The sequence below is a fragment of the Schistocerca gregaria genome, chromosome 9, assembly GCF_023897955.1.
Source record: "Schistocerca gregaria isolate iqSchGreg1 chromosome 9, iqSchGreg1.2, whole genome shotgun sequence".
NCBI lineage: Eukaryota > Metazoa > Arthropoda > Insecta > Orthoptera > Acrididae > Schistocerca > Schistocerca gregaria.
Genome location: NC_064928.1, coordinates 130708717 through 130720993, shown reverse-complemented (window position 1 = coordinate 130720993; position 12277 = coordinate 130708717). Strand labels below are relative to the sequence as shown.

The 12277-nt window shown below is 43.9% G+C and overlaps 1 protein-coding gene across 2 annotated transcripts in view; it reads right to left on the bottom strand.

Moving 5' to 3' along the window:
• The window catches only part of LOC126292208 (esterase FE4-like), a 106815-nt gene that overhangs the window by 26198 nt on the left and 68340 nt on the right, over positions 1-12277 (bottom strand). For both annotated transcript variants that reach the window (XM_049986061.1, XM_049986060.1), the window contains exons 6-7: positions 7969-8143; positions 5589-5761 (exon numbers count right to left, since the gene is read on the bottom strand). In XM_049986061.1, coding sequence (XP_049842018.1) covers positions 5589-5761; positions 7969-8143 — 348 coding nt within the window. The remainder of the gene's footprint in view (positions 1-5588; positions 5762-7968; positions 8144-12277) is intronic.

The following is a 12277-nucleotide window of genomic DNA, read 5'->3' as shown; positions in this document are numbered from 1 at the left end:
CTGTCGCAGACCATGAGGGCCACTCCCTTTGCGCCCTCATCGCTTTCCCACATACTGCCAGGCGCATCGTCCAGATCGTAGGTGGGGGTCCTGCCCGCTTTGTGGCAAAGAAGGGCATCTTCAGTCAGCATGTCGCTGCCATCTGACCTGCTCTCATCCTGCCCCACGAGAATATCAGGACACTGTACGTGCCTGTAGTCTGTGGTTGCAATGGACGACCTTTTCACAAGTAAGTTGTTTTTTTTTCCTTTTGTTTTTTTCCTTTCTTCATTATAATGAGGATGTCCGTTTTCAGGCTGACAGCGGGGCCACCATTTCTCTGAGTTGTCTCCTTCATCACCGAGTTTGGTGGTGTATAGTGGTAGTTCTCTCTCCCTTCACTGGCTGTTCTTGGTCACAGTAGCCTACAAATATGTTACACACCACATTATGTTATTCGTTGTCGACTCTGCCCTCCCTCACCCCCTCACCCCCCCCCCGCCCCTCCAATTGGGCACTATCATCTTTGGCATCGACACCTCTAAACTTTTGAATTTTCTATGAATGATGAAGTCAAAATTGTATCCACTAGAGTCCCTTGCCAGGAAGTAGACGTTTATTTGGTGTTTGCATCATTATTTAATCCGGATTTGGGGTGTGTCACACGTTTTCAGACACATATCAGCCTTCGGCATAACACCATACCTCGTTTTTACCATGCCACGCCTATTCCAGTGCCCTTGCATGTAGTGGTGAAGCATGAGCTGTAGCGTGTCCAGGCTGCTGGAGCTACAGAACCTGTAAAATCTTCCAAATGGGCCAGCCATCGTCATACTCAAGAAGCCCAGTGTTTCTCGTTTATTATCTGGGTATTTCAAGACCACCATCAATACTCAGTCGTTGAATCTTATCTTACACCCCTGACAGAGGACCTCCTTAACAAACTTGCTGGTGGGGAGATCGACCTTACCACCAGATACGTTTAGGTGAGGAATCTCAAAATGTTATTGTCCTCAACATGCCCTTTGGATTATTTGAGTACAGTGACTCCCATTCCGCACTGCCTAGGCTCCAGCAGCTATCCAACACTATCTTGAAACAACTGATGCAGAGCATTCCAGTTTATGTGAATTATCTGTATCATCACATTGTTATGGGATCCTTCTCTCAGGGGCATTTGCAAAATCTTCTAATCCACTTCCCGATCCTGTAGGACGCAGGACTTCATATTCGTTTGGAAAACTGTCGATTTTTTTCATCCAGAAGTAGAGTATTTGAGGTATTACCTCACCAAAGACAAAATCAGGCCTACTGATTGGAATGTTGCTGTCATCGAGTTTCTTTACCATCCAAGGAACCTAATCGATGTGCAGGTGTTTTTGGGACAAGTCAACTATTACTCCAATTTTTTTTCCCCTGGCAGTCCACGTTTTGCAACCCCTCAATCGTTTGCATAAGAAAGGAGTGCCCTATGACTGGACCCATGCCTGTGACTGGGCTTTTAACCAATTAAAAGCCAATGTTGAAATGTGTCCATTGTTTCATGCTTTTGTTTGTACCAGACATGTATTGGTTGTGGTTCTGGTGCAGAGTAATGAGGATGGCTCCGAACAGCCAACTGCTTTTGCATCCAAGATGTTGACCCCAGTACAATGCAACTACTCACAGATCGAAAAGGAGGCACTGGCGGCAGTGTTTGCCATTAAAAAAATGTCAAGTCTACCTCTTTGGGGAAAAGTTCTCTCTCATTGCAGATCACAATGCGTTGGTTACGCTGTTCAGGCCTTGTTCAAACCTCCCAAAATGAATGGCTCAATGCTTACAGCATTAGGCACTGATCCTGAGTGCTTGCAACCATACCATCTACCTTAAGCCCATCAGGCAATATTCTAATGCCAATGCCTTGACACATGTACCTGCTGGACAACTTGATTTTGACCAACAGCAGGTCCTTTGCTTCCACACTGATACTGCACAGCAACATGCATCGAATAGTTTCCCCATTACAGCCACATGTGTCGCTGCACCACAAGCTGTAATCCCACACTGTGGCATGTCCTCTGGCTGATCTGCCTTATAGTTCAGTTGGTGTCAGAGTTCAAAACCTGGAAGGTACTTTCTAACCGGTTCTTGGTTGTTGATGATGTTATTTTCTTGGATAAAGAGACTGACATGCACCAGGTAACGATTCCCGCCAACTTCATGCAACAAGTCCTGTGTTTGCTCCACTGGGGACGGGGGACGTCCCCCATGAAGGCTATGGCACGTTGACATGTGTATTGTCAGGGTATCAATAGTGACATTAATCAAATGGTCCATGGTTGCACGATGTGTACACAGCCCCATGGTCATTTGTACCCTGGCCTACATCCCTGGGACTGCATAAACCACTGTTTTGTTGCCCCACTTTTGGCATAATGGGAACTGCTCACTGTGGACACCTACTAAAAATATCCATATGTGCTTTGCATGATGTCCACTATGATCGACGCTACCCTTAGTGCCTTGGCCAAGGTTTTGGCAATCAAAAGGATACCTCACACTTTGGTTTCAGACAATAGTCTCCAATTCACGGCACCTGTTTACAAAGAGCTGTGTGCAGCCAATGGCATGAAATATATTGCCTTCCATTCCATCCTTCCTTAATGGTGGAGCAGAATGTCTCTTTTCAACCTTTAAGCAACAAATGAAGGAGGTTGACGTTTCCGCTGCCACTACCTCCACCCCCACTCTGTTTCTGAGCACCTATCACACCATGCCAATTGATGGTCATAGCTCCATCGAGCTGCTCCACAGGTGAACCACAGAGCCTACTTCGTTTCCTGATGACGCCCATTCCCACACCCACTCTTGGCTACCCTGGCATTACACATCTGGTGTGTCTGTGTAGGCCTGCTCCTATTGGAATCCTACGCCTTGGATGCTGGCAACAGTATTAGAGACCCACATGTGTTGGGTTATGTCTGTCCAAAATGGAAGGGGCTTGAATGGTGGCACCAGAACCTGGTCTGGCATCTACTGGCAACTGCCAACGACTGCCAATGAGCTCTTCGGCACTGCCTTCAGCTTCTGTGGGAATGGGAGAAATGAAATTGGAGGAACCCTCTTGCATTCTCACCTCCTGCTATGTCACAATAGACATTACTGACTACCACCCCTTTTCCCAACTGGTGGTCGGCGAGTCTCGTTCGTCACTCATACCTTCTTTCTGCCCACCACAGCGCTCTGGAGCGCTTCTGCCTGAATGTGTGTTTCAGGATGGAGGGACTGGTACAGAGCGCTGCAGAGATTGAATGCCCGCCACAGGAGACATAACTCAACATTCAATAGATGGCGCTGTGGCCACACTATGCTTGCATGCCCAACGTGTACCATCTCACCATGTGAGTGCACTGGCCAGTACCGTTTAATGGAGCTGGTAAATAGGCAGCTGCACAGCGCAAAGTCAGGCAGTTCAGTGTTCATGCTTGATACCTACAGATCAATCTTCGTACTTGAACCGTTGGATAACTACCTTGTATGTTACCCAGTTATTCTCTCTGGTTGTCTTGGACTGGTGTCTCCACTGCTACTTATTGTTATCAGTGTGGTGGTTGCTTTGCATAGTGCCCCATTGCCATAAGGTTGTTGGATCTTGTTGTGATCTGTTGTCTTGTCTGTAGTCTGTCTGTCATGTTTCGTTCTCTGTACCATTCTGATGAGTTACTCTTCTGCAGGTGGCTCTCCAACCTGCTTCTGCATTCACCAACATATGCACCAGTATCTGGCTACCGCATATACAGCAATAGCTATCATCACAATAATCCACTGGTAAGGTGGAAGTATAATAGTAGTCTCCTTCACAACTGATCCAAATTAGTGAGAAGAATATTTTATGTTCCTATCTGAAATGCGACTAGCTAAAAAAAAAAAAAAAAATACGTTGTGGCATGGAGCCTTATCTTGGATGGGTGGACTCATTGTCATAATGCCAAGAGTGAATAATTTGGAGACAATTTTACTTCTGGTAGCTTTCTAATTTCTTAGAGGTGAAGTTCACATATGTACATTTGAAGTAGTAAACCAGATGGTTTTATAAAAAATAGCAACACGATTTTTCATTACAATAGTGACCATCATTACAAAAGTTTGTAGTTACATAGTTTTCCTGTGAAGCGCCACTTTTTCCACACTATCGTTGTTGCATAGTGATACTTTCCCTTACGGATCGTGAATAAAAGGATGGCCTCGGCCAGCCTCATAGTGCCTCATTCCACCACAGCCTATCTACTTTGAGCATGTGTACTTGGGCAAGTCATGACACAACGCAGTGGGCTCTAAGAAGTGAAACAGAACTAAACACCCGATTTGTAGACCTGTAGTGACTGTACTATAGGGATGGAAGCCATCGGCTCCAGCTCCCCACCACAATGCAATTTGTAGATTAGAGAGGCCTTCCCTCATTTTGCTTGCTTTAAATGAAATGCTGCAGCTTGTTGACAGTGTAATATAGCAAGCATGCAGAAACGTTCCTATCATTAATTACTGTAACCTAATATTGTCAGACTCCTACTAGGCAGCCATTGTTTTTTAACACAGGTATGAGGTTCTTACAGAGAAAACGTAGCAAGAGCATATTTATTGCTCTGTGCTAACTGTTGAACATTAAACTATTGGGATATCGGGGTGTTTGATTACAAATAATACAATGTGGGGGTAGTCGTTAAACAATTACAGTCCTGTACGTATGTGTGTTCTTGAAAAGTGTGTATTTGTAGTATACTAGGAGAAAATCGACAAAATTGTAATGAATTCTCGAAAACTGCAAATATTACTTGAATCTGTTGCTGGTAAAATATTAAACTGTTGGGATATCAGTGTATTTGTTTAAATAATGCTCTGTATCGGTAATTATTAAACATTGTGAGTCTTGTATTCATGCATGTCATTGGAATAGTGTGAGCAAATCGACAAAATTGTTATTATATTCCCAAAAACTGTAAATAATGTCATAAAACGGCGTCTTTACAGAATATCTTTTGGGGCTCCTCTGTTACAAACTGCGAAAACAAAATTACGAAAATCACCTAAAAAAATTTGTTGCTGGCACTACAGACATTTCATTATATAGTTTTTGTGATGTACATATGAAAAATGCAAGGCCTATTTCATGACTACCATAGCCTAAAAAGTGATGGGTGGAAGGTGAAATCCTATAAATACGATCACACCACAGGAGTGGGGGAGGGGAAGCAGCCATTTGGATCATAAATTATGCTGATTAAGATGAGAGTTACAGTTCATAAATTCGATTAGGTTAAAAGCAGCTGGTGGCCAATTTGTTTATCTAAGGGCCATAGGTAAACATACAAACACTAAATGCATTGGTGGTCGTTTTGTTTACGTAGTGCCCTAGGAAAGTGTGTGGTCTGTTTAGATAAGAGTCATTAAGAGGGCAGGGCCAAGTGTCCTGTTTATATACATAAGGAGAGCAATGAGCCAGAACTGGTACAGTTTCATTACACACACACACACACACGTGTGTGTGTGCGCGTGCGCGCGCGCGCGCGCGCGCGTGTGTGTGTGTGTGTGTGTGTGCATGTGTGTATTAGTAACAGAAGAAAACTCACTGTGCAGAGTTCGAATTTGGTATCAGGTCCAATATCACGGTCTCCAAAGTAGAAGCGGCGTATCTGCTCAGCCAAGGCGTCCTTGTCTGAGTCAGGGCAGCGTAGGTTGGTTGGGATGAGCAGATGGTGATTCTCAGCATAGCCAGACAGTTTAATGGACCATTCTGATTGATCTGTGGAATTGAGAGAATGTTGAATCAGAGCATTACTGCTGTAGTGATAATTATATTTACATGGAGATCTATATGCTGCAAACACTGTAAAGAGCGTGGGAAAGGAAACTTCTCCATTGCTATCAAGAATTTGTTTTCTTCCTGTTCCATTCACATGTCGGCGAATGACTGCTTAAATGCCTGTGTGTATGATGTAATTAGTCCAAGTTTGGTTTCACAGTCCCTGTGAGTCTTACGACACCAGGGAGGTGCTTTCATTATACTAAAGGCAAAATGCGTAGGAGAAGTTAGGAATATATGGATCAAATAATCAAGGATGATGGGTATAAGTGTGACTGAGATGAAGAAGTTGACAGATGAGGGGAATTTTTTGTTGGCTGCATCCAACCTCTCAGAAGACTGATCATAAAAGTAAGTCCAAATGTGTCTCCTGATTAAACAATTTACAGTTATAATAACTAAATTGTTAAAACACTTAACTGCCTATTCAGCAATTGTATTGCGAACTAATTCAACTTTTTAGGTGAATAGTTGGGACCAGTGTCTGTTAGTTGTGATTTACACTTACAATTGTATTCATTATTTGTGCACTTCAGTAGCTTGCCACGATAGTCATTTTGTCTGTTAGTTCACACACATCTTCCAATATGATTTGATTTACTTCTCAATCAATGACCTGTTTCTGAACCCGTTAGGTACCATGTTGTCAAGTGATGTACTAACAATAGCGAGCGATTCGTTGCATATCCAGCATCAGGTTTTATTGTATCCCACTAATAGCCATTAAACTGAGTTAAGGCTTGTAATATTAGTAATTTTCGCCTCACAAACATTAATAAATGCTCAATAGTAAACGCCTGATGGCCTAAAGTTATCGAACAATTGTAAAGTAAAAGAAATGAACTATCGCATAGCAGCTACAGAGTCTATTATTATTTATCTTTGCCGTTGTTGCGCGGTGCCTGTAAATCTCTATGTACGTGTATCGATTAATGGTATAAAAAAGAATTCTGCTGTTTCAAGACAAATGAGGCTTTTGGCGCCTCACCTTCTACTGTTTGTATTCCATGAAAGGGGGACGCGAACTTGCTGCGTTCCGCAACTGTATTTTATATTTTATGTGAAAATATTGAGTGAATATGCTAATTGTTATTCTTTTTAAATCAGAAAACATGTAGTTTCTTGTAACTGATTATGAACAGACAGCATCAAGAGGACATTTTGACTGTTATGCATAAGGTATTTAACCACAATGATCATCTATAGTAATTTAATATGAAAAGTTCATCACCATAAATTGCGATCACGCTGATGGGCCGAACGCAGCATGAGGCAGGAGGAACATTATCGTTTTCCTATTATTTCTGATCCAATTTTTTAAAATTGTGTAATGTTGCGTTTCTTTTAAAGTCCATAAATGTTCTGGTCCCTTAGTGTTGTTCCTGGTATGACTGCATCGCGAATTTAAAAATGCACAGAAATGATAATGTTTCTCTTATTCAGGCATTTAATGCTCAACGTATGTTATTATAATAGTGTAATCAATCCCTGATTCTGATGCCAAGTGGCCCACCAAAACATTCACTTTTTCCACATTTTTTTTGAAAAAAAAAATAAAATAACAGTTCTTTTTCTTTTTGCCCCCCCCCCATCCCCCCGAGAGCAACGCTGCAGGCTTCCCTGCAATATTTAAATAACCACGAGTAGTCGTCTCAGCATCTGTCGACTTTGAACTGCTCTCTCACAATGAGAACTGTTCTGCAACATAAGCATAGCTTTCTTTCCGAGTGAAGCAATTTGTGTCATCCACCTCCTCCATGGAAGGCTGCTAAGATACAGGCACCATTCTGGGTACAGCAGTAAGCTCAGAAGAATGCCTGCAAGTGATGAAGTGGGAAATACAGATAGATTTGCTGGCCTTCTCTTTCATTATCAGCCGTCTATGGCTCCCATTTTTTTGTGTACTAAATAAAAAATGCTTGTGAAACGTGCACACAGACATCCTATCTCAACTTAAGACAGCAACAGATGAGAAAACGCAACTGACTAGAACGATATTTGTATCGTGAAGAAAAAAAAGGTATTTCATTAGCTGTGTGTACATTACCAATATTAATAGAAGATATGGCTTCAAAATACACCACAATGAAAATCCGGTTCATTGCTACAGTCATTTCACACACGCCTCAGTAGGCGACAGTACTGACCTGTAGCGAAGGCTGAGCCCTCATGAGTGCCAACTCCCGTGATAAAGGGCACAGCTTGGAAGTCTCCAGAGCGCAGCAGCTGTGCTGGCTCCCTTGGGAAGAAGGCCCCACCATCAGCGTCAGCTGGCTCCACCACTGTGCCAGCAAATGGGAACAGCAGACCTCGGGCCTTGTCCTGCAACAACAGACAGCTCTCAGGAGGTGTAGGCAAGCCCCGTGTAAGCAAGGGCACGATCTCAGCTGCTCGATGTTCTGTCCTCACTATTTGTTCCAGACGCTTTCCTGCCAGTCAACATGAAAAATGTAAACTGCTCAAAAAAATGTTTTGCACTGCACTCCTGACTTGCACAGTTTCATAGTTTCTGGTTTTGGCATCAGAGCCCTCTTACTCATTACTTTCTTAACCTCACGAAATTTGTAAGCACAGGCAACTGTGCAATGCAGATAATAGTAAAACCGTATTCTCAGTGTAGTTTAGAAGTTTGCACCGTGTGTCCCACTGTAAAATGAAATAAATGGCTTGAGTACATTGATTACTTTGTGAACCTGACTTGCAGAGTCGTTTCGAGACTAGACTGAGTGCAGAACGGGGTGACAGCTCAGAAGGACCTACTTACGACCTGGCAAATTACTTAACATGTTTTCTTAGCCCATAAATTGGCAAATGTGAACACGATATCTCCAATTAGCTGCATTTTATTCTACAGTTGAAATCTATGAGGTTGGATCCTTCAGCTTTACATGTGAGTTTCGACATGGTATCTCTATTCGCATAAGTCGCTCTCGAAGAGACCCTGAGTTTGATTACTGAAGAACTGGATGAGGAGATTGTGAAGTGTTGTCATCATGTACTGATATCCACGTATTTTTTGTTTAATAGTAACATTTTTTAACATAATGATTTGAGTGGATACTTGTACTCCTATAGCATCAACAGTCGCCAATTTATACCCTGGAGACTTTGAGGATAGAGCACTGAGCGCTTCAGCTTTACAACCAACATGCTTCTGGAGATACATTTTTTTTCCTGGCTTCTTGGATGTTAAGCTATTAACCGAGTTTGGAACCACTGCAACTGTCTTAATCCTAGCATTACACTTACTACAGAGGTCGACTTGGTGCCATCGCAACTTCCCTCTGAAGAAAAGTTTAAAGTCACACCATCAGCCAGTAAACTCATGGCGACAGTCTCTTGGGAATCTGAAGGGTGTATTCTGTTTAATGTCCTCCTCATGATATAGCAGACAACTCTGAAGTGTATTGTGCTACCCTCAGGAAACTGAAGAGAGGACTTCAGCCCTGTCTGTTGCCGCAAAAATGGAAAGAACGTCTCCTTCTCCATGATAATGACGCAAAGCCTAACACATGTCTGTGCACCCGAGAGCAGCTCACAAAGCTTCATTGAACTGTTCTTTCTCATCCAAGTAACAGCCCAGATCTCGTACGTTGCGACCTTCACCTGTTTGGTAGAGTGAAGGTCACACACTGTGGGAAGCAGTATGTGGATGACGGGGATGTCATTGACGCCCCAAGACGTCGAGCACTAGAGCGATACCACGCAGGCATACTTGTTTACCCAGTGCGGTGTTGTAAGGCCGTCACACTGAATAGAGATTATGTTGAAAAATAGGGTTTTGTAGCCAAACAAAGCGGGGAATAATTTGGAGTAATGAAATTCCGAATGAAACCAACCTGCTTTCAAAAAACAAAAATGTGTTGCAATATTTACTGAACGCTCCTCGTTCTACTACTATTTTGTCAGTGCAAGTCAATATACGGCCTCTGATTCATCAGAGTAATCATGGCCCACGAGTTACAACAAGATGACGGCCATGCAATATAGTGCAGCGTGAGGCACAAGTGACAACGGCAGTAATTGCGAAAGAGGTTTGAAGGCAAAAAAAAAGAAAGGAACTGATTTACAATACCAAATGTGTTCTGGAAGCAAGAGATACTGGCGGAAGTAAAACTGAGAGCCGTGCTTGGGTAGCTCAGCTGGAAGAGCACCTGACCGCGAACGGCACAGGTCTCGAGTTCGAGTCTCGGTCCTACACACAGTTTTCATCTGCAAGGAAGCTTCAAGAGATATAAAGTTCAGTTTCACAGTTAATGATTGAAATATTGGGATCTCAAAACACAGTAAATTTTCCAAACTTTGGGAAGGGGTGATAAATTTGAATCTACAGCATCACAGATTGAAAAGATAATATACATCGCTATAATGAGCTTCCATTCAATGATTTTTGAGGAACTTACGAGTTTCCACTTCACCTAGCGAAAGGATGCTGCCGCATCGCTCATGACTGAGTATCGTAAGCAAACGGAGCCGAAGAAACCACTTCACCTAAGCTTCGCCACTGCAAGTAATTGAAATAATCTCACCCGATTCCTTCAGCATTGTAGAGTCTCCTCACAAGCACAAATTGTTTAGTGCACGGCACCTCCGACCAGGACGCAGTACTAACCTTGGACTGGGATTAGGAAGGCGAGGCTACTAACCTGTATAGACTTGTCAGTGGTTTACAGACAAAATGACTCCTTGTAGCCGGCCGCGGTGGTCTCGCGGTTCTAGGCGCGTAGTCCGGAACCGTGCGACTGCTACGGTCGCAGGTTCGAATCCTGCCTCGGACATGGATGTGTGTGATGTCCTTAGGTTGGTTAGGTTTAAGTAGTTCTAAGTTCTAGGGGACTGATGACCACAGCAGTTGAGTCCCATAGTGCTCAGAGCCATTTGAACCATTTGAACTCCTTGTAGATGCGGAATCTACAACACTAAACACAAACAACGACAAACACGAAGGGCAGTAAAGGACCCTGATGGTCTTTGTAGTCGTCACAGAGCACTGTAATCATTTACATACCCTCTGACGGTTCGTACATGTTCAAAGTTACATTGACGTCTGGCCACGTCTTTGGGAGATTCACTATTTTTGACAGAAAATGTATACATTTTAAAGCAAGAAGTGACTTTTACCTCTGGCTTGTTGCAAACATATTACTTTCAAAGAATTGTAAGTCACGTTTCCAAAGCAAACCAGCTGGCATTGGGACACTATTTTAGCTACTGATCTTCTAATTAATGTCCTAATCCGCTCTTCTGCCAGAGATAATGATACTTAAAATATGAATTTTTGACAAATGCTTGAACTAGAAACGTAGAGTGTGTGTCTTCAAACATAGTTGATTTACAGAGAGGGCAGTTATTGTTAGCTCTCTTAGCAATCAGACTTGTGCCTGCCACCACTGTCTGTAAACGCTCTTTATTAATGCTTTTACTCTGAGAACAGGTACGTCGCGTTGGTTTACGATGCCAGCGAACTCTTCTACTTGTTTGTCAAATAAACATGTGAGACACTAACACTCTTCCTGTACACTAGTATGTATCATCGATCAAACATACAAACTGCTGATTTTATGTTCTGTGGAACATCTACAGTTCTTGCGTCTCATTGACAAACATGAAACGTCAGGATCACCAATTGTCGATTCTGCACTGCTGTCTCACGAAAAAGAACTGAACTGGAAGGCACGGGCAGAAGCCTGTTGATGATGGAGAGGTTATTCGTCAAATAGTGTGTTCTAAAGGTCAATTATTCTGTCACAAAGAAACCCACCTCGTAATAATACACTCCGGGAAATGGAAAAAAGAACACATTGACACTGGTGTGTCAGACCCACCATACTTGCTCCGGACACTGCGAGAGGGCTGTACAAGCAATGATCACACGCAAGGCACAGCGGACACACCAGGAACCGCGGTGTTGGCCGTCGAATGGCGCTAGCTGCGCAGCATTTGTGCACCGCCGCCGTCAGTGTCAGCCAGTTTGCCGTGGCATACGGAGCTCCATCGCAGTCTTTAACACTGGTAGCATGCCGCGACAGCGTGGACGTGAACCGTATGTGCAGTTGACGGACTTTGAGCGAGGGCGTATAGTGGGCATGAGGGAGGCCGGGTCGACGTACCGCCGAATTGCTCAACACGTGGAGCGTGAGGTCTCCACAGTACAGCGATGTTGTCGCCAGTGGTCGGCGGAAGGTGCACGTGCCCGTCGACCTAGGACCGGACCGCAGCGATGCACGGATGCACGCCAAGACCGTAGGATCCTACGCAGTGCCATAGGGGACCGCACCGCCACTTCCCAGCAAATTAGGGACACTGTTGCTCCTGGGGTATCGGCGAGGACCATTCGCAACCGTCTCCATGAAGCTGGGCTACGGTCCCGCACACCGTTAGGCCGTCTTCCGCTCACGCCCCAACATCGTGCAGCCCGCCTCCAGTGGTGTCGCGACAGGCGTGAATGGAGGGACG